This window comes from Schistocerca nitens, chromosome 5 (genome assembly GCF_023898315.1).
Source record: "Schistocerca nitens isolate TAMUIC-IGC-003100 chromosome 5, iqSchNite1.1, whole genome shotgun sequence".
NCBI classification, from domain to species: Eukaryota; Metazoa; Arthropoda; class Insecta; order Orthoptera; family Acrididae; genus Schistocerca; species Schistocerca nitens.
The window spans coordinates 882,871,857-882,894,585 of record NC_064618.1 but is presented as its reverse complement, the minus strand read 5'-3'; the positions used below and the strand labels follow the sequence as shown (position 1 = coordinate 882,894,585).

The window sequence follows — 22,729 nt, the reverse complement described above, 5'->3', positions numbered from 1 at the left end:
TAAAGTTTACAAGCTTCATGACTAATAAAGATAGTATCATTACTGTACGTATGTACCTGATAAACCACCACCTTTGACTGCAAGTCGACACTGCTTATTCTTTTCATAGCTAATTTGGCAAGTTCCAAATTATCATTTGGTACAGGGTTTGGTAGTGGCCACGGAGATAAGTTTTTAAATTTTGGCATCCAGTACATCATTCTCCAGTATTTACGTACTGGATGTCCTCTCCTACCAAAAATATTTATTAGAATTGTTTCTAACTCTGCATCTGGCATAACTCCTGCAAGCAAAATACATCACAACTGAGGTACTAAACAACAATCATCAGTTAACATCTGTCATTACAATTAATTACATTGGAATGAGCTGTTGAGAAAAGCAATGATATTAGCACATAAACTACTTCATGGTTGTCTTTGACTGCTAAATTCTTTATTTGAACAACCCACTATAGCAATTTCGTACATATGGCCATTATCAAGTCGACATAACTGTGCTTTACCACATGTCAAAACCTAAAAATTATCTGACTTATATGCATGTCATCACATTTGTGCCTACCTAGCTTGCAATAGTGGATTGTTCAAATAATACATCAACAGCTTGCCTTACAACATAAATTTTTAAAACAACAAGTTCCTACATACAAGTATGCACCACAAAATGTACTGGAGAATGATGAATACAAATTATACTGGAACAGAACCATTATAACAGATAAAACAACGCCACATAACAAACCTGACATCATACTCACCAATAAAAAGAAGAAATTAACACAACTAATCGAAATATCCATACCCAATACAACAAATATACAAAAGAAAACAGGAGAAAAAATTGAAAAATACATCCAACTGGCTGAGGAAGTCAAAGACATGTGGCATCAGGATAAAGTTGACATCATACCAATTATAGTATCAACTACAGGAGTCATACCACACAATATCCACCAGTACATCAATGCAATAGAGCTACATCCAAACACATATATACAACTACAGAAATTCGTAATTATTGATACATGTTCAATTACCCGAAAGTTCCTAAATGCAATATAACACATACCGTACAGTTAATAGGAAGTGACGCTTGATCAAGGTCCGCGTCACTTTCCATTCTCAACCAGACTTAACGTCTGAGAAAGTAAAGAAATAATAACAATAATAATAATAATTACGAAGAAGAAGAAGAAGAAGAAGAAGAAGAAGAAGAAGAAAATCTCCACCATGAGCTGTCTCCTTTTATATTTCACATAAGTAATGACAGCAATGAAAAAAACCTCTTATTATTTTGTTTTAGTAGCTTCTCTTACAGTTATTATATTATTTAAACGAAACCTGAGAAACTAAATGACAGATTTCTAATTAGCTTATAATTATGTCACCAATTGTTAAAAATCTTTAAAAATACATGGGTCGCCATTAGAATTCTGTGCAAGAAGCTAAAATGCTGTGGCAATGCAGGCTTTCTTGGCAAATTTTAGTTATTGATGAAATCTTCTCCGTTTATTAGCTGAGTCGTGGCACAGTGTTGTCGCAACATTTTGACTAGTTTCCTACTTGTCGTCTTCAGGTGAAGTCAGGTTCATGTTCAGTTGGTTCCTTTATAACTGCTGCCACAAAGCTGTTATTCTTCAACATTTTGGCTGTCTCAGGCTATATATGCCTTCCGTGAGAACGACGACAGTCCATCCTAGCAGCTGACAAAGGCTGTTACTGTTAGACGACTATTGGCAGAAGATTGAGATGCTACTAATAAATCCAGCATATGAGCAAGTGAAGAAGGATCCTACATTAGTTTTGACAAGGAAGGCCACCACCTTCATCAACAACTCAGAAGTCAACATGGATAAGGTCAGAATGCTGCACTCCAAAGTGTCGGCACCACTATCCCCAGATTCCCTTCCCTTCCACTGTGGCTTGAAGGTCCCTCACCTCCGGCAGCAATGTCTCTCCTGGAACACTGCTAATCGGCCCACCCACCAGGCCGTCAGCAGAGGAGTCTGTGGTCTGGCTGCTGTAAAGGAACAAACTGCACCCTTCACCTGAGTATGAATATGACAGATAAGAAACATACTGAAATATTGTCACATGATGCCACGACCCAACTGATAACCCGAGAGAATTTCATTCACTTCCTTAAGTCCTTGATCATTACCCACAAGTTTTTAATCCATGACCTTGTATGCTAAAATTTTGTAAATCATTTTACCCTTCTGATTTAAAGTTACCTCGGATGGATGCTTGAGATGTTATGGCACGGAGTACAAAAAAAATCTTCAACTGACGGTAGCAGGAAGTACAAAACTCACGCATCAGAGATATCTATCACAGGCGTCTGTAGAAGCAAATTTCACAGACTGCATAAAAGATAATGTCTTAATAATGTACAGAAAACAAATGCACCTAGAAAGTACAGATATCTGCGCTCTTCTGCAAAATCTACATCTGAGAAACATCTAAAGACTGCAAATTTTCAGCTACCAACAACATGCAACACTTCAAGCAACTGTGTACACCAATTAAACATAATAACGTGATTTGTTAACACTGGACATATATTTAAGTGGTTGGAAGTCTTTTATGAAGTTATTTGTCTGCAGTGTAGTCTTGTAGGGAAGAGAAATGTGGATGCTGAAAAGTTCAGACACAACATGTGGTGCTGCAGAAGAATGCTTAAAATTAGATGGGCATTAGGTCACATCACTGTCATGGTGACAGATGTTAAGTTACTCCCTCTCTTCATTACTGTCTTTCCTAGTTTATTTTAGCAGTCATTGGACTACTGAACACAAGTACTGAGAGCTTACACAGAGATCACACTTTGTTATGAAAATAAACTGACCACATATCTATTAAGAATCCATTTCTCTTTTATGTTGCAAAATGTCTCTTATACGTAGCAGAATAATGAAGTCATTTAATTAAAGAATGAAAACTGCCACTGTGAAATGGTAACACTACAAGTTAAATTACCATTGTTTATTGTACTTTTTACGTGACACTTCCCAAACAATGGCTATAGTCATCCGGTCCTGTTTAACAGCTGTATTTGTTACAGATGTACACAGAACCAATCATAGATACATTGCATTTTCCACATAAATTAAACAGGTGAAACTCTCTACAATGGTAACTCCATGTTGGAATATTAACAATATTAGGAAAAGGAAAGATTGCTACTCACTGTAAGAGTTGCAGACAGGCACAAAAACAAGACCATTACACATAATAGCTTTTGTTACACATTAATTATAGCGTTGTGTGTGTACTCGTGCACTCTCTTTGCTGAAGAAGGCTTTCGCTGAAAGCTATACTGTGTAGGAGTCTTTTCGCTGAGCCTATCTGCAATTCAGTGGGTCATCTTTACAGTGAGTAGCACCTTTCCTTTTCCAAATATTGTTGCTACTCTCAATATCTTTCTCCATGACAATTACTACTTCTAAAGCACAACACTGAATGTACGTTGCTCCCCACAAAATTATTGATTCTCCAACAAGACACTGCATCAACCATAAATCTCTTAATTCCAACACCATTTTCACAAAATAACTGGAATACTTTTCTTCTATAAACCAATGTAACACTTTTGACTATTAATTCCACTTTCTACCTGATTTACATATTACATATCTGCAGTGCTGCGGTACGCGACCGCTTACAATGAATCTTTCTTCCACTAGCACTGGGGTTTTGTTGTCTTTACATGAAAGATAATGCTTTCACAGAGAAAAGGCACACTCGATTCTTAACATTCCAGGAGCCAGCGATTACGTAAGGAGTACAATATCGAAAGTTAAGACAGCAAAATTAGTAGTACTCCTAACGTGGGCAGATCAAGTAATTAATACAGATGTACTGAATCAATCTGGGGAGAAAAGAAATTTATAGTGCAATTTGACTAAATGAAGGGATTGTTGACAAGACTCGTTTTTGAGGCATCAGTGTAGAGCCAGTCTGGTAATGGCGGAAAGTTGGGGGTAAGGGGCAGGGGGGAGAAGAAAACTGTAAGAGCACATCAAAGTGAACTTCACTGAACAGGTCGAAATGGCAGTAGGTGTGGAGAGGAGAAGAGGCTTGTACAGGATAGACTAGCATGGAGAACTATGTCAAACCAGTCTGTAGACTCAGAGCCACAAGAAACAAGAAAAGTAAATGAAAACTTCACTGAACATATGAGTATTTTGTTAATAATAGGTAATAAATGTAAAACAAAACATTCCAAAAAACAAACATTACAAAACAAGCTAATGGTCACTGGGGAGCTCCTGAATGTGAGCTTTCAATGTGTTACAGAAATTTTACAAGGACTGCAGAATAGAAAGCACTGACGAGTAAGAGCCGTAAGCTGCGAGCTCCTGTCCTTCACAGAGATCACTCATTTGTTGCCATCTGTACCCCTCATATACCCATCGAGCCCAGTAACGACACTAAATGTGAACGAAAATAGGACACTCTGGTAGCCATTCTAGACCACTTGAAAAACTAACAATTTGTCAGAAAAGTTGACCATAGACTGTATCTCTGTGTTTGTGTAATTAACTGTTTCGCTAACAGCTGGTTTTGAGGACAGGTAAAATCTAAAATTAAATTTACGAGAAGAATACTGGTCGACTCTAATTACTTGTGAAGTTCTGTGCCTCCTTTACAGTTGCTCGGTGTCTGTTCAGGTCGATTCCACAGATGTTGGAAGTAAGGCTTTCATTTTTAAGAATGAACTACGAACTGACCAGTTACAGGAGTTTGCTCTTCGAAAATATAACTCTCAACTTTTTGTCACAAACTAAATCGCTTCAAATCAAATAGTTCACACCACTGACAACTCCACAGTGTTTCTTTCAACAGCCATCTTCCAACTAATTCCTCCATCATACTACACTACTTGGCAGTTGCTAAGGACAGAAATATCACTGGACAGGATCAATCACAGGCAACGACGGACACCGTGAAACATAGCACATACTTAATGGAGGTGGAGTGGTATACGAGGGCGGTTCAGAAAGTAACCTCCGATTGGTCACAGTGCGGGTTGTGGGGAGAGTAGCGACGCCATCTGTGCGTTCACGCACTCAACAGGTCAGTCGGCATCAAGCCGTGGTCGAGTGAACGTCGTACCTGCGCTAGTTTAGTTTTTGTGGCAGTTTGAAATGTGTGCTGCAATAGAAAACCCCGCCAAATGTGAAGTGCGTGCTGTCATAAGGTTTTTTACAGCCAAAGGATATTCTGCAGCAGCTATTCATCGTGAGCTTTGTGCCGTGTACGGACCAAGAGTTATGAGTGAAGGAGTTGTCCGTGAATGGGTACGTTTATTTAAAAGTGGACGAGAAAACGTTCATGATGAAGAGAGGAGTGGTACACCATCATTGGTGACTGACGAACTCGTTCAGACAGTTGATGCAAAAGTTCGTGAAAATCGACGTTTCTCAATGTCGGAGTTGTCTACTGGTTTTCCACAGATTTCTAAGACTCTCTTGTACGAGATAGTGACAGCGAGATTGGGTTACCGTAAGTTCTGTGCATGATGGGTGCCCAAAATTCTTACCGACCACCACAACTCAAAGAATGGCCTCTGCATTAGACTTTCTGTCACGTTATGAGGACGAAGGAGAACCATTGTTAAACAGAATCGTGACCGGTGACGAAACCTGGATTAAGTACGTGAACCCTGAGACAAAAGAACAATCAAAGATGTGGGCACATTCAAATTCGCCTACCAAACCAAGAAAAGCCTCGCAAGATTTTTCTGCCAGAAGACTGATGGCAACGGTGTTTTGGGATGCCAAAGGGGTGTTGTTGGTTGAATTCATGGAACGTGGTACGACCATTAATCAAGACGTGTACTGTGAAACAATAAAAAAGTTACGACGGGCTATACAGAACAAACGCCGTGGTATGCTGACTTCCGGTATCATTTTTTTGCACGATAACGCCCGTCCTCACTCTGCTCGCAGAACAACGGCCCTTCTTGAGTCCTTCAAGTGGGACGTTATCAACCATCCACCTTACAGCCCAGACCTGGCGCCAAGTGATTATCACCTCTTCATGCATTTGAAGAAATGGCTCGGGTCACAGCGGTTTGATGACGACGAAGAGCTCAAAGATGCGGTCACAGGCTGGCTCCAGGCACAAGCGGGTGATTTTTATGCAGAAGGAATTTCAAAGCTTGTGAAGAGATACGATAAGTGCCTCAATCACTATGGAGACTATGTAGAAAAATAGTGCAAAGATGTAGTTGTAAGATGTATATATTAAAATATTTTTATTTAACTTGGTGCATTTTTTTAAATCAACCGGAGGTTACTTTCTGAACGGCCCTCGTATTTATAACGAAAAATGGTACAGATTTAACCACATGGGAAAGTAGGATATCAGACATAAGTTCACGTTTGACAGAAGTCAGACTCCCAACATAATGGTCGATATTGAAATCTCAGTAAGGAATACACCCTTCTCGGCAGTAATGCACATTATGCACCTGTTATTCATGCTGGCTACCAAACTGTTGAGGAGTCCTTGGGGCATATTGGCCCACTCCTCTCTCAAGACAGTTTCAGTCCTCGCGTGGTTTGGGCACGGGGTGCTAAGTGGGAAACGTGCCTGCTGAAAGCATCCCAGGCATGCTCTATATGATTTGGGCTGGAGAGAGTGTAGGTCATTCCATATGTTCAATATCTTCATCTTCCAGTGTGCCCAACCCTCTGCAGTACTGTGTATGCAGGCATTGTCATCCGTACACAAAGTCGGGACCTACCATACTCCTGAAAAGCCGGAATACTGCTGTGGTGTAATAATACCTGGCAGAAAGACATGCAGCAGTGTTCAGCCACTGCGCATAAATCTGCCCAAAACATAATGCCTAGCCCGTACCGCAGACTTTCGCGAACATTCTGCGGTGTGTAAAATGTTACACTCTCTCCTCACAAACTGGTGGCCAGAATCACATACCACAGTGAAGTGGGATTCATTGGAGAACATCACTCTGAACCAATGTTACTGACCCCAACCAACATGCACAAATTACTGAATGCATACAGAGTGTTTGTACACATGTTCACTGCAGGTAACACATCCTGCCCTCTACATTTCCTTTTACTTCATTGGTTGGTTGTTCTGTAGCAATTTTTGGTTGCTCCTTATCAATTGTCAAGCAGTGTACTACCACCCCCACTACTACTGTCACTGCTTCTACATAACTCATATAAAATAAAAATCAGTAACTGCAAAGATACAATAAGTTGCAGCTTGGCGGTATTTGAATAAAATTGCTGTTTTACATCCAAAATGTTTCTTTCACAGTTAAATACTTTGTGTTCAATGTTTTCGAAATAAATTATACACATTAGAATAATGGCAGAAATTTAATTTAAAATTACAACTTAAAATTATGCTGGAAATAAATCTTCTCTGTTGTACATATTAGTTTTATTTATGAAAAAAATGTAAGAATAAATTAAGAGTTTTGGAGTTATGATTTTAATTCCAGCAAATCACCTCATGAATTTAATGAGAATATCATATTACATGGCATATGACAGAAAGACCCCCCCATGAACCATGGACCTTGCCGTTGGTGGGGAGGCTTGCATGCCTCAGCGATACAGATGGCCGTACCGTAGGTGCAACCACAACGGAGGGATATCTGTTGAGAGGCCAGACAGACATGTGGTTCCTGAAGAGGGGCAGCAGCCTTTTCAGTAGTTGCAGGGGCAACAGTCTGGATGATTGACTGATCTGGCCTTGTAACATTAACCAAAACGGCCTTGCTGTGCTGGTACTGCGAACGGCTGAAAGCAAGGGGAAACTACAGCCGTAATTTTTCCCGTGGACATGCAGCTTTACTGTATGATTAAATGATGATGGCGTCGTCTTGGGTAAAATATTCTGGAGGTAAAATAGTCCCCCATTCGGATCTCCGGGCGGGGACTACTCAAGAGGACGTCATTATCAGGAGAATGAAAACTGGCGTTCTACAGATCGGAGTGTGGAATGTCAGATCCCTTAATCGGGCAGGTAGGTTAGAAAATTTAAAAAGGGAAATGGATAGGTTAAAGTTAGATATAGTGGGAATTAGTGAAGTTCGGTGGCAGGAGGAACAAGACTTTTGGTCAGGTGATTACAGGGTTATAAATACAAAATCAAATAGGGGGAATGCAGGAGTAGGTTTAATAATGAATAAAAAAAAATAGGAGTGCGGGTAAGTTACTACAAACAGCATAGTGAACGCATTATTGTGGCCAAGATGGACACGAAGCCCACACCTACTACAGTAGTACAAGTTTATATGCCAACTAGCTCTGCAGATGATGAAGAAATTGAAGAAATGTATGATGAGATAAAAGAAATTATTCAGGTAGTGAAGGGAGACGAAAATTTAATAGTCATGGGTGACTGGAATTCGAGAGTAGGAAAAGGGAGAGAAGGAAACATAGTAGGTGAATATGGATTGGGGGTAAGAAATGAAAGAGGAAGCCGCCTGGTAGAATTTTGCACAGAGCATAACTTAATCATAGGTAACACTTGGTTCAAGAATCATAAGAGAATATGGAAATGGAAGAGCATGTGGATGAAGATGAAATGGGAGATACAATACTGAGTCAAAACAAGGCCCCGGGAGTAGAAAACATTCCATTGGAACTACTGACGGTTTGGGAGAGCCAGTCATGACAAAACTCTACCATCTGGTGAGCAAGGTGTATGAAACAGGCGAAATACCCTCAAAACCTTCAAGAAGGATATAATAATTCCAATCCCAAAGAAAGCAGGTGTTGAAAGATGTGAAAATTACCGAACTATCAGTTTAATAAGTCACAGCTGCAAAAATACTGACAGGAATTCTTTACAGACGAATGGAAAAACTGGTAGAAGCCGACCTCTGGGAAGATCAGTTTGGATTCCATAGAAATATTGGAACACGTGAGGCAATACTGACCTTACGACTTATCTTAGAAGAAAGATTAAGGAAAGGCAAACCTACGTTTCTAGCATTTGTAGACTTAGGTTGACTGGAATGCTCTCTTTCAAATTCTAAAGGTGGCAGGGGTAAAATACAGGGAGCTAAAAGCTATTTACAATTTGTACAGAGACCAGATGGCAGTTATAAGAGTCGAGGGTCATGAAAGGGAAGCAGCGGTTGGGAAGGGAGTGAGACATTGTTGTAGCCTCTCCCCGATGTTATTCAATCTGTATATTGAGCAAGCAGTAAAGGAAACAAAAGAAAACTTCAGAGTAGGTATTAAAATCCATGGAGAAGAAATAAAAACTGAGGTTCGCCGATGACGACATAATTCTGTCAGAGACAGCAAAGGACATGGAAGAGCAGTTGAACAGAATGGACAGTGTCTTGAAAGGAGGATATAAGACGAACATCAACAAAAGCAAAATGAGGATAATGGAATGTAATCGAATTAAGTCGGGTGATGCTGAGGGTATTAGATTAGGAAACGAGACACTTACAGTAGTAAAGGAGTTTTGCTATTTGGGGAGCAAAATAACTGATGATGGTCGAAGTAGAGAGGATATAAAATGTAGACTGGCAATGGCAAGGAAAGCGTTTCTGAAGAAGAGAAATTTTTTAACATCGAGTATAGATTTAAGTGTCAGGAAGTCGTTTCTGAAAGTATTTGTATGGAGTGTAGCCATGTATGGAAGTGAAATGTGGACGATAAATAGCTTAGACGCGAAGAGAATAGAAGTTTTTGAAATGTGGTGCTACAGAAGAATGCTGAAGATTAGATGGGTAGATCACATAACTAATGAGGAGGTATTGAATAGAATTGGGGAGAAGAGGAGTTTGTGGCACAACTTGACAAGAAGAAGGGACCGGTTGGTAGGACGTTCTAAGGCATCAAGGAATCACTAATTTTACCATTGGAGGGCAGCGTTGAGGGTAAAAATGCTAGAGGGAGACCAAGAGATGAATACACTAAGCAGATTCAGAAGGATGTAGGTTGTAGTAAGCACTGGGGGATGAAGAAGCTTGCACAGGATAGAGTAGCATGGAGAGCTGCATCAAACCAGTCTCACGACTGAAGACCACAACAACAACAACATGACAGAAAGGAGCACTGCTCGCTGAATGTGTGTGTGTGTAAAAAGTTACATTGACATCTGACCATCTCTTCTGGGTATTAAGAACTGAAATTTATGTTTAGGAAATGTATTTAGTTTTGAATGCTGTGGTATGTTTGCGATTGTGAATGAGCGGACAACCAATCTTGGCCACAATTGGCAAAAGTTCCGTGCGCAGACATGATGGAGCCTGCTTGCTAGGCCATCTGAGTCATCCTGGGTGAGGATCACAGGAATAGCACTCCTTTGTCTATACTGGAAAAACCTTGTCTCATTTACACACAGAAACATCCTGCCCTGCAATATTGATAAAAGAAATACCACAAAAGTTTTCTAAGCCAAGCTGTAATGGTTGAGATACCCTGTACTCATGTGAGACTTAGGTCATCCAGCTGGCCGAACTGCAGAATATACAGATTTTTGGGGCATTCGGATGTGACAGTGGCCAGATGCTTGGCCAAATGAAAATGTGAGGAGAGGCACACGTGTGGCGTTCCAGTCAACCAAGTCTGACCACCAAGAGAGAGGACTGCTGTATTGTGCACCTCCCGCCTGAAAACAAATAATGGGCTCCCTGCGACATTCTTTGTCGTCCTGCACCATTGGTTGGAGACTAGTAGCAGCCGGCTCAGGAATTAGTGTCCCACACGTAAGCTACCACTAAACCCAGAACACAGAAAGCTACATTCAGACTGGTGCAACTATCAGGAACTTTTGACTGCTGATGAATGGTGTCACATTGTGTTCAGAAGTGAACTGCAGTTGAGCACGAACATCGATGGCGAGTACGCAGGTGACCTGGGGAGAGATCCCATTCTTCCAATGTTTTGGAGAGGGAATGTTACTCCTGGCAGCACGCTGAGGGGAGTCGTCGGGTACTGCTTCAGGTCACAGCTGGTAGTGATTAAGAGCAAAATGATACATCACAGACGTCGTGCATCCTCATGTTACCTCTCACGTAACAGTATTATGGTGCAATTTTTCAACAGGATAAAGCTCGACCACATAGGGCATGTGCTTCTATAAACTGTCTTGACTTATTCGGACATCAACTCTGTCCCAATGCCAGTATCCAGGATATCAAAGACCAGTTACAACAGTTGTGGGCCAGGTTACCTTCAAAGATTATATAAGATTTATGACTACCTTGCCAACTGAATCAGTGCACCCCCAGTCCAGGTGGGCTGTAACATAGTACAGGTAAGTTGCAGGCAGACACAACAAAAAAGGAAAGACTGTTACACGTTATAGCTTTTGGCCAAAGCCTTCTTCAGGGAAAGAAAAATAACACACACACACACACACACGTCATGCGTACATGATCATTACAGTCTGCAGCTCCTACCGTGTGTGTGTGTGTGTGTGTGTGTGTGTGTGTGTGTGTGTGTGTGTGTGTTATTTTTCTTTCCCTGAAGAAGGCTTTGGCCAAAAGCTATAATGTGTAACAGTCTTTTCTTTTTTGTTGTGTCTGCCTGCAACTAAACTGGTCATCTTTACCGCAAAGTTTAGAATTGTATGTTATACTCTGGGGAAAATGTCAAGAACAAGTTGCCAGTACATGTCATACAGAAAATTAGAAACCTCCAGATATTTACAAATAAAGTAAATACACATCTCCTCAGCCACTACTGCAGCTGATAATGGTCTGTACAAAGGTTCACAAATGCTTTGTACATAGTCTTCCCTTGCAAGTATTCTTTTTGGTAAAATAACCCACTGACAAATATTAGAGGTTTGAAATACTGCCTGGCAACAACACAGATGGTGCTTGCTTATCAATATAGTTCCATTCGGTAAATCTCCACTGACCTGGGGTTCTGGGTGACTTTTCTGAACTGTGCACCTTTTCCTAAACATCTCCAGTCCTTTTCCTTCACCCCTCTTCCTTCCCCTTCAACTCTTCTGCCAGAAGGAGAAGCCACTGGCTCCAAAAGCTTGCACAAGTTAAAACCTCTGTGTGCGTGTTCTCCTGCTGCCTCTTGGTGAGTAGATTTGTTTATTTATTAATTTACATTATTCTTTGGTACATGTGGCTGGCTGACCACTAATAAAAAAGTATAGAGGCAGACAATGTGACAACATGTTACTGTCTGATAACAGCTCCAGACAGGGATCTCGGGGGAAACAGCTGAGGTGCCAAGTAGGCCCCTATTTAGTCCCTTCCGTGTAAATGACAAACTTTGGTGGACATAATTTTTTTTTAAAGGCTTGTTTAAATAAAAATCTTGTGAACAACATTTCTTGTACTTTGTTAAGTTTAAAAACAGTATGACATTACTCATAACCATGTATAATATTTTCTCCAAACCTGTGAAACTATTCAAGTCTACCACCTCATGCTCGGCAAATTTTCCTTTTGCAGTAATCCCAAATTATTTTGTTGCTCTTCTGCAGTTTATGTGCATTTATTTTAAATGGCCAGACAAGAAGATTAAAGGATAGAGCTGTGTTGTTGAATGGACCTTATATGCACATTGCACCATGTGAAACTTGTGCTGGAACGATAGAGGCAGTTCTCCAGCCTCAGCACAGTGTTTGGGTATAGGGTTAGTTCTTAAGGCTCCGCCACCAATTTAATGCAGTCATAGTGAATTGAGTACAAGGTCTTTAACCAACACACACACACACACACACACACACACACACACACACACACACACACACACAAACAATGCCGTGTCTGGCACTCTTATCCAGGCTGACATCTAGTCCCTACATGCCCCACTAAACAGCACTCTCCTCTTCACAGTCAGGGAAACATTGAGGTCTGTGGTTCTTAGTCCATAAATGACTTATGGATGAGCCATTAATTACCAACAGCCATTAAACAACCAATCTGCCATCAAATGCATAGCCAATTTTCATCATCCTTGAGAGGGCTATTGGTGTAAATCTGAGTAAAGGTTGCACAGTCTTGGAAGACAAAGTAGGACTTACTGCAATGAATATTAGAGCAAGGCCGAATCTTAATGCCACACCAAAGCTCCACACATGTAACAGGTCAGGGGATAAATCGAAGAGGGATCTTTGTGGTGTAGGCGGGAAAGTTATTACACTGAAAATGAGCTCCTGATGCATGTCTTTCAATCTAGTTCGTTGCTGGTCTCTCTGTTTTCAAGTGATTCATGAGGTGACAGATGTTGGAGATCGGATAAAGCAGTGAAGTTCTAGCCTATAGTAAACCTTAAATATGGAATTAATTAAGAGTTGTTGGTGTGTATCTTTACAGGTAGAATATATGCTTCCACAAGCAGGCTACAGAATGGGCTCATTTGGAAAACTCAAACCCTAGGATGGATTTCATTGTGGTGTATAGTGTCTAAATGGCCTAAAACAGAAGGGGCTGCTGAGCCTTAAGTGACACATCCGTATCGTAACAGAGTTAAAAATCAGTGGCTGTTGAAAATTTACCAGAAGCATTTTTTAATATAAATATAAAAAATTTGTATTTGGGTTCTCAGTCAGCATCTCCCAGCCAAAACTGCTATGGACAGAAACTTGAAATCTGGAGAGAGTGTTGATCTTACATAATCGGCATTGGTTTAGAAGAGATTGTTTGAAATACCACTACTAAGAGCCTGAAAGAGGGGATGAAAAGCTATTTGGAAATATGCTGCTGTTAAAGCAATTTTGAATGTAGAATTAGAAAAAATTGGTATCTGGTTTCACAGTCATAAACAAAAATATTGTGTGTTGAGTATTTTCCGAAATTAAATGATTAAAGGTATATAAAGTTGTGTGAAAGTTTTTTTTAATGATCAAAAAACTACTAAAAATTTTTAAAGCTACTTCTATGAAAACTAGATAACACAAAAACATTTTTCCTTTTTTAGTACAGCAAACCTACAAATAAAAAAAAACTGTCCAGGAACTTTTCTGACAATGGGAGACATTCTATCCCCGATAGGGGATCTCTCCGTCTAGAGCAGAAGTATAAGTTGCAATCACTACCAAGACAAACAGTTAGATTCTAACAGCTAACAGTGTGATGTGTAGCGGTACCTTTTTGCCAAAAACAGGCAATTGTACTGATATGCAAATGCCTCCTGAAGCTTTCTTTGTGTTCATGCAACTGCTACTATAGTGCCACAGAATGATATACTGGACAAATTTAAATTTTTTTTAAGTTTTCCCCAGTCAGCGCAGAGCCAAGCCACGACAGACCCTAGCGTAGTGTCACAACCAGAATGTCCAACAGGCAAGAGAGTAAAAACTGCAAATACTGTGACGCGCAACTGAGGCCATTGCCACATATCACTTGAGCGAGGTGTCTGAATTGTCAATTCAGCAATATCACCTCAATGTGAATGGAACATAATGTCATTCTGACATCACTGTAAGGAGCCATAAAAACACCTAAATGTCACACAAGAATGCCTTTCAGACTGCTGTCATGGCAGAAAGTGCCACACCGAAGAGCTGAAAAACACAGCTGACACTGACGTGATTCGGTCATCCTCACCGAGGATAACGTCACTGCCTCCGACAGACAGCTACAAATACTCGGACCCTCGAGCCCTTTTCTATTCCAGTTGCAGTAAGCCAGCTTCAAGGCAGGACCCTGTGATGTGCCGACTACCGTTTGCCAGACGACTGCTGCCTTCGAGACTCCAGCCAGCTAGGTCAGCTAAACATAGCTGTTGGGATCTGCTGACCTCTCATCCGCTGATGTCAAGACTTGGAATTCTTCTACCACTGGCTCACCGGAGGAACTGATGGCATTTAGGTGCACTGTCGAACTGTCGCTGTACCAGGGAGGTGCAATAACTACTGCTGTCCCCTGATTTGCATTCATTAGTAGATAACAGCATCCTAGACCTTCATCTGGTGGAGAGGCCAAGACATAACCGTACACAACCGCCGCCATCCTGTGCTGAGCTGCTGGGAGCTTACTGGGGTGCTCCTCTGATGACAACACATGCACACGTGCAACCTTATAAAATTTGTCATCGAGCTGTGGGGCATCGACGCCAGATAAGCGACGCCTGCTGCCAGCTGGGCTGGCTGCCTCGCACAGTTCCACTTCTGCTGTGTTAGCAGCCGTGACCTCACCGACGGCCCCACGAATGCTGAGGTGGATGCATCAGTGCGCGCTTTCCAATCCTGCGTGCCACCTCTACTGCCCTTGCTGCTGCTGCTGCTAAGAAGATTCAATTGTAAAACCCAAATCTAATAAATGTCTAAACTACTAATTCTGTCTCATTAGCGCCAAGGGTGCTTAACAGACCCTCACCACCATGCTCCACACTTTGTTAAGCTGCATCCTTAAGGGTCACCACAAACAGATTACAGAAAGGTGATCTTCCAATAACCTCAATCCTCGCACGGTATAAGTGCGGTGGAGGAGACAGACATCAACTTCTCGAGTTCAGGCAGGTGGCAATAAGAGCCACTAAAATTTAATTGTACGAGCGAGATGGGATGATGTGGCAGCGAAAGAGTAAGCCGGTTGAATTAAGTAACTGTTTCTTCCCCAGCTTCCTGTTAGACTGGTGTAATATCCAAACTTACAGGTAGAATAAAAGACGACTTCCTATCTTTCTTCTTCATTTTTTCCTTGGAAGATTTTGCTTCTTGTGAGAGCCTGTCAAGTTTATACCTCGGTGTCAAGTTTATATCTGGGTACAAGGGTCACTGGAGTGTCTTACAGCCACATGTTCGTACTAATTTCTCCCACTGATTGCTATGTGAGTGTGTGTAGGGCAGTTAAAATACAAGACAAGCCAGGGGTGATCTCTCCAGTTTCACTGGAGAACGACAGAAGGGTTCTGGCTACATCAACACAGATGCATCCACTGATGGGGTACGGGCGGCTTTCAAAAACAGGGGAGAAGTAACTTCTCCCTCAAATAGTTTACAGATTTAGTCTGTAGTTCACAACTTTGAACAGAGTAGGTGCTAGTTGTAACCTTTGCAAAATTGGTGATCATATCAACAAAATGAAGTCGTTAACATATTTTTGGGGCTTCAAAGAGTGTGCGGCAATTGAATGTCTTGTATAAAATATAAATGCAATATAACCAGTCACTAAATTTGAAGTTTATTATTTACAACATGTACTGTAGACATTAAAAATATATACACATCAAGTGACGGCCAGATGTAATTCTGAATTAAATAACTGACAATGAATAAACAAAAGTAGTAATGAACTTTAGTGAAGCTTGCCTCTTCCCTCAAACCACCTCGTATGCAGTTGACCCTCCTTAATTTTGTCTAGATTATTCCAGATCCTCTTCTATATTTCAAAATAGATCAAATTAAAATCCAATTTAGTTTATACAATAAAAAGTCAGATCTCAAACAAAATAATATATATTACTATTATTTTTCAATCATATGCGTGACATTTTTGAAGAATTAACTAACCACAGGTCTCATTTACGCAGAAATATGTAAAAATTATTTACAAAGATGTTAGGAACAATAGCCATGATGTATAACTTTATTATAATCTTTGCAGACCATAAGACAAAAATACAGTATACGTAACATCTCTGTAAGCCAGGAGACACTAAATACTTGTAACATCATCAATAAATAAACTTCCAATCGAGTGACTTATTATATTGTGTTTTTATCAATATTACTATCAGGCAGTCACTTTGACAGCCAACAAAATTTGTGAATGTTTAAAACGAATTTTCTTTTCCTTTATAACAATTAGCGCAAACTTGCAACTGGAGAGAGAGAGAGAGAGAGAGAGAGAGAGAGAGAGAGAGAGAATCTGGGCAGTTTTTGTACAGGGGAGGAGGGGAGGTTGTTCTCAAGGGCAATCTTAGTGTAAACTTCTGCCAAATTTAAATACCACGACTTTTACTTTTCCAGGTAAGACATACCGTTTAAATGGCAACATGAAGACATCTGTGTCACCTAGTCTGCTTTTGGGCCTCTGTATGTACCGCAAAAACAAATGCTACACTGTTCCAGGTTTGCTCAGAGTTTGTCACACTGCAGCATTACATATCTGTGAAAGCTAATTAATGCCTTTGGCATATTAAAGCTTTCTTGGAGGAGGGGGTCATGTACCAAACACACTACTATCTCCCAGCTCAGTATATGCTCACTGTACTTGAGACCATATTTCTGTTGATGCTTTAATCAATAAGGATCCTACTGCATTTTTTCCAGGTAGATTATTTCATTGGATTTATATTTGATATTCTCCACAGAATACAAGTTTTGTTATTGCGAAGGACTCACCCTTTGTCCTAGTGTACACTAAATATTGAGTAAAGTGTTTGGTCAGAACAAGTGACCTTGTTTCTTATCATGTCCTTTATCTTGAGGTGTGGCTCTCGAAGGGAAGGCTGTGGGGTTACAGGCTTCTGCATTAAACAGCTAACTCTACACAGCCTTTAACTAATTTTAACTCTTCTCATTTGTCACACAACCACTATGATTCTGCCTGCTCCAGGTGAGTTCTGTTCAAGGGCAATGCTGAGCCCCAGTAATGTCCTGACAGCCACTACTCAGATACCCAGTGCCTCAAAAGGATAGGCATCTACTCTTACACACGAAAGTAACAGTTCAACGATTGACTGACTGATGATTGGGGGGTATGGGACTAAATAGAGAGGTCATCAGACCTACGATTCCCAAGTTACACACGGAAGATTTTGATTTGATTTATTGTTCATTTAGACACGGGAGAGAGAGGGTCCACTAAAGGTCGAGAGGAGTCAAACTATAAAATGAGGAAGTTAAAACACACACAGTAGAAGGTATAAAAGGATAGCCGAAATCTAAAAACTGGGAAAACAGAGAGATACAAGAGCAGTCTTTGCAAGGACGAGTGGTCACGGGTTCCAGACCGAGAACATGAAGAGATATGCCAACCACAATCACCCTGCCTGTGCTCCAGAAGCAAAGCAAAACCTTACACCTGAAAATAAAAACCACTTTCTCGGAGGAGACTGAGGGCCACTTCAACCATCAGTGAATCGTCTACTAATACTAAATTCTAGGAATCTGGAAAACTATACCGAGTACAAAGGGCCAAAAGAAGGGGACATTCCACAGATATATGGGATACCGTCAGTCTGGCTCCACAACCACATTGTGGGAGTTGTTAATTACACAAGAGGAAACAGTGAGTGAGCCTGGTATGACCAACGCGTAGACGGCATAAAACAGTGGGCTCCTTCCGAAAGGAGTGGAAGGAAGAGCGCCAAACCGCAGTAGACTTCTTGATTGTATGGAGTTTATTACTATGAGCAGTAGTGCTCCAGATGGCATCCCACTTTTGGGCAAAGAGAGGTTTGATGTAGATCTGCATATCCACAACTGGAATCATGAAAGGAAATGGGGGATAAGTATCTTTTCTCTAGCCAAACAGTTAGCCAGTTCAATCCCTGGGATGCCCACATGACTTGGGACCCGGAGAAAGGCAACTGTGGAGGTGACATAGCCAAGGGCAGGGAGAAGATCATGGACAGCAGAGGGTAAAGGGTGACTAGAGTAGCATCAGTCAATAGTCTGCAGACAGCTCATTAGGTCAATACAAATTAAAACACTGGAGGCCTGGGAAACAAAATTGAGGACTCTGTGAATGGCTAGGAGCTCTGCTGAGAACACACTACATGATCCTGGCAATAAATGGTTTTCTAAGCCAGGAGGAGACACAAAAGTGTACCCCACCTTGTCTATCATCTTAGAACCATCAGTTGTAGAAGATGCCGACACCCTGGAACTCAGCAAGGACAGCACGAACAAGATGCTGGGAAACCATAGGAGCGACAGAGACCTTAGAACCCTGGAACAGGTCGGTCCTAATCCTTGGTCTAGGCACCATCCAGGAAGGGTGTGGGAGGAAATACACGGGGCGCATTCCAGGTAGATGGAGATGTCGACAGAGGGAAGTGAGACGCAGTCCTACCGACAATTCCATCCTTGGGCGGTTATCAGCAGAGAGAGATCCCTCATTTGCAAAGAGGGGGAATCCCCGCTTCTGCCAGGAGACTGTAAGCTGGACTAGTGCAAAAGGCACCAACAGCCAGTGGCACCCCACAATGGTGAACAGGGTCAAGTATTTTCAGAGTGGAAGGAACTGCTGAGCCATAAACCTAACTGCCATAATTTAGTCTGGACAAGACAAGAGCATGGTAAAGATAGAGAAGAGTGGAATGGTCTGCACCCTAAGGTGTGTGGGCCAGGAGGCGGAGAGCATTAAGCTACTTCATACATGTGGCCTTTAGGCGGCGAATGTGGGGCAACCGTGTCAGATTGTTATCAAAAATAAGGCCCAAGCAATGGGACTGTGCTACAACGTCAAGGAGCTGGTCGCCTAAATAAAGTTCTGGATAGGGATGAACAGTGGGCCGACAACGAAAATGCATTTCCTGCGTTTTGGAGAGAGAAAACTGGAAGCCGTGGGAGATGGCCCACACAGAGGCCCGTCTGATGGCACCTGGGAGCTGGCACTCGGCAGATGCTACCACGGGGGAGCTACACCAGATGCAAAAATCGTTGACGTACAACGCCGGGGTAACCACAGGCCCAACAGAGCTTACAAGCCCATTGACGGCTATGAGGAAGAGTGTGACACTTAGCAGAGAACCCCGTGAAATACCGTTCTCCTGAATCCGAGGGGTGCTGAGTGAAGTGCCACTACCTGGAGAGTCAGCGAGATAAAAACTAGTGGATAAAACAGTTGGAGGTCATCCTTCCCTGAAGCCACACTGATATGGGGACAAAAGGCCCCGAGATTTGAGAACCCAACATAATCTCAAGATAACCATCCTCTCAAGCAATTTACAAAGTACATTTGTCAGCCTAATCGGGAAGTAGCTGTGGAGAGATGTTGGGTTCTCCCTGGGCTTAATGACGGAGATAACTATACTGCCTCGCCATTGCAAAGCGAAAGCATCCGTGAGTCAAATGCGGTCGAAGACCACGAGGAGATTTTGCCTCTGGTAACGTCCAAGTGTTGGATCATCTGGTTCTGGAAGGAAGCCGTACCTGGGGCCACGTCACGTGAAGAGGTAAGAGCCTGCAGGAATTCCCATTCAGTGGAGAGTTCATTATAGGGTTCAGTGTGGTGCAGGCTGAAACAGAGGGGAGTCTGTTTAACTAGGCATTTCTTCCAGAGATGGGTAGTGGAATAGGAAGAGGACACCTATGCTGTCACAAAGTGTGTTGCGTGGTGTTTTGCAAGGACCACTGGATCAGTGTACAGAGTATCTTGGAGGTTAAGACCACGGACAGTTGACTGTCGCTGGCAGCCTAGAAGGCTACAGAGTTTAGACCAAATCCGTGATGAAGAGGCGTATGTCCCCGGGAAGGAAAAGTAGTGCTCCCAGCATTCCCTTTTACTCTGCTTAATAAGGTAACGAATCTTAGCACAGAGATGCTTAAATTGCTGCAGTGCCTGTCAGCTGTCCTGGACAGTGACTGCGACATCCTCGGTCCATCACGGTAATGGTCAACGATGAGGGGGACCTGTGGATAGAGGGACAGTAGTGCCAGCAGTATGAAGAATAGTGGCAGAGATGCCTCGCATGACTGCATCAATGGAATTCGAGAGGGAGGTGTCTAAGTGCAGAGCAGACATACATAAAGGACAGTCGGCCCTGCAGAAAGCCCGACATGAGGGCCTGTCTGCCTGACAGCAGCAGGGGAATGATAGAAGCACCAGAAAGTGGTCACCGTCACAGAGGTCATCACGGGATGGCTAATGTAGGGAAGCTACGAGGGCAGGGGAGGAGATCGTGAGATTGACAGCAGAGAAGGTGCAATAAGCAGCACTGAAATGGGTAGGGGAACCATCATTGAGGGAACACAAATCAGTGCCTGTGATAAGTTGGTCAATTAGGAGACCCCTACACGTCGAATTGGCATTCCCCCCCTCCCCCCACAGTGTGTGGTGGGCACTAAAGTCCCCGAGGAGGAGAAACAGAGGTAGGAGTTGCTGTATTAAGGTAGACAGTTCACCATAAGGAAGTGGCCTACCTGGACGGAGGTAGGCATTGCGTATGGTGATTGCTGGAGTTGTCTGCATTCTAACCACTACTGCTTCCAAGTTGGTACGAAGAGGGTTCCAGTCACTAATGACTTACTAGTGAACCAAAGTCCAGACCCTGCCACACACTACTCCGGGGCCAACAGATTCCGACAGAATGCCCAATAACCACAAAAGGTGGCAGAGCGGTCATCGTGGAGGTGAGTTTCTTGAAGAGCAAGACAGAATGCAGAATAGGAAGAAACAAGATGATGTATTTCCAGTACGTGATGATAGTATACGTTACAATTCCACTGGATGATCATGTGGCAAGAGTGCAGGTTAGACAAAGAAGTTGAGAAGAGGTCATGTCACTGTCATTCATCGTCACCAACAAGGACGGGGTGACATCCATAAATAAGATGCCGCACTCAGGTTGCAAGGGGGGAGATGGCACCTCTGGGGTTGCCTTGTCTTGGGACTTAAGTTTCTCCTCCTCCTCCTCCTCCTCCTCCTCCTCCACTGAAAGAGAGCAGGCAACCTTGGGGCGCACAGATGGTGCATCTTATGGCCAAGTTGTGGTAGTAGGCTTCTGGCATGTGAGATGCCGGGGAGAGGAATCCCGGGGGCTGGAGCCCCATCACCGGCAGGAGCCAGGCAGGGAGGGGGGGGGGGGCAGCTCCTGGGAGGGTGAGGGGGAGTGGGAGGGGGAGGCAGAGCGGACGTGGGGGAGGGGGCTGGGGTAAGGAAGAAGTAGGAGGGGACAGGATGTAGCAGAGGCAAACGTTGAAGAAAGTGACACTGCATGGAGTCTCTCATATTTTTGGCAAGCCTCAGCATAAGACAGGAGAACCAGTGACTCGTACTCTCGGATCTTCTTTTATCTCTTATAAGCTGGGCAATCTGGCGAGCGAGGGGAGTGACGGTTACGACTGTCGACACACACAGGTGGCAAAACACCAGGGCTTCCCTCACGGGAGAGCGTGTCCACAGTCACCAAAGAGAGGGCCTGCCACGCAGCGGGAAGACGTACGTTCAAAACACGAGCACCGAAAGCATCTCGTGGGTGGGCTTCACATCACATCTGTAGCACATAACCTTGACCTTATCTGGGATGGTATCCCCCTCAAAACCCAGAAAGAATGCACTGGTATCAGTGCAGTTATCTTTGTGAGCCTTCTGCACATATCAAACAAAATGAATATCACATTGCTCTAGATTAGCCTGGAGTTCATCAGTTTGCAGGATGAGGTCCCTATGAAAAATCACTCTCTGGACCATACTCAGAGGCTGGTGAGGGGTAATAGACACAGACATTGCCACGATGTTCGCAAGCACAAAGGTATCAGGTATCAGAGCTGCAGATTGGGTGGTAGAAGCAGCTTTGATGAACAGGGAGCTGTTCGCATCTTACTGAGAGACTCCATTCACCAAACTTGTCCTCAATATTCTCCACAAAAAACAATAGCTTTGTGACTGTGAATGTGTCCCCATCTGTCCTAGTACAGATCAGGTATAGTGGGGAAAGTATTTGTCCCAAGATGACGAGCCTGGCCCTTCTCCCATGGTGTAGCCAGGGAAGGGAAGGCTGCCAGGTCGTTCGAAGTAGCCTTCAATGATCCTTAACCATTCGAAGAGATGGCCAGATTTTTGCAGCTTGATATGTTTCATGTACCAAGCAACTGCCCTGATACTACCCACTTCGACCAGGGGCTCT

General features: G+C 42.7%; 1 protein-coding gene across 1 annotated transcript in view; it reads right to left on the bottom strand.

The window, feature by feature from the left end:
- Positions 1-22,729, bottom strand: part of LOC126259238 (evolutionarily conserved signaling intermediate in Toll pathway, mitochondrial) — a 112,214-nt gene that overhangs the window by 40,280 nt on the left and 49,205 nt on the right. Inside the window, exon 2 of the mRNA XM_049955862.1 lies at positions 57-283. Coding sequence (XP_049811819.1) covers positions 57-283 — 227 coding nt within the window. The remainder of the gene's footprint in view (positions 1-56; positions 284-22,729) is intronic.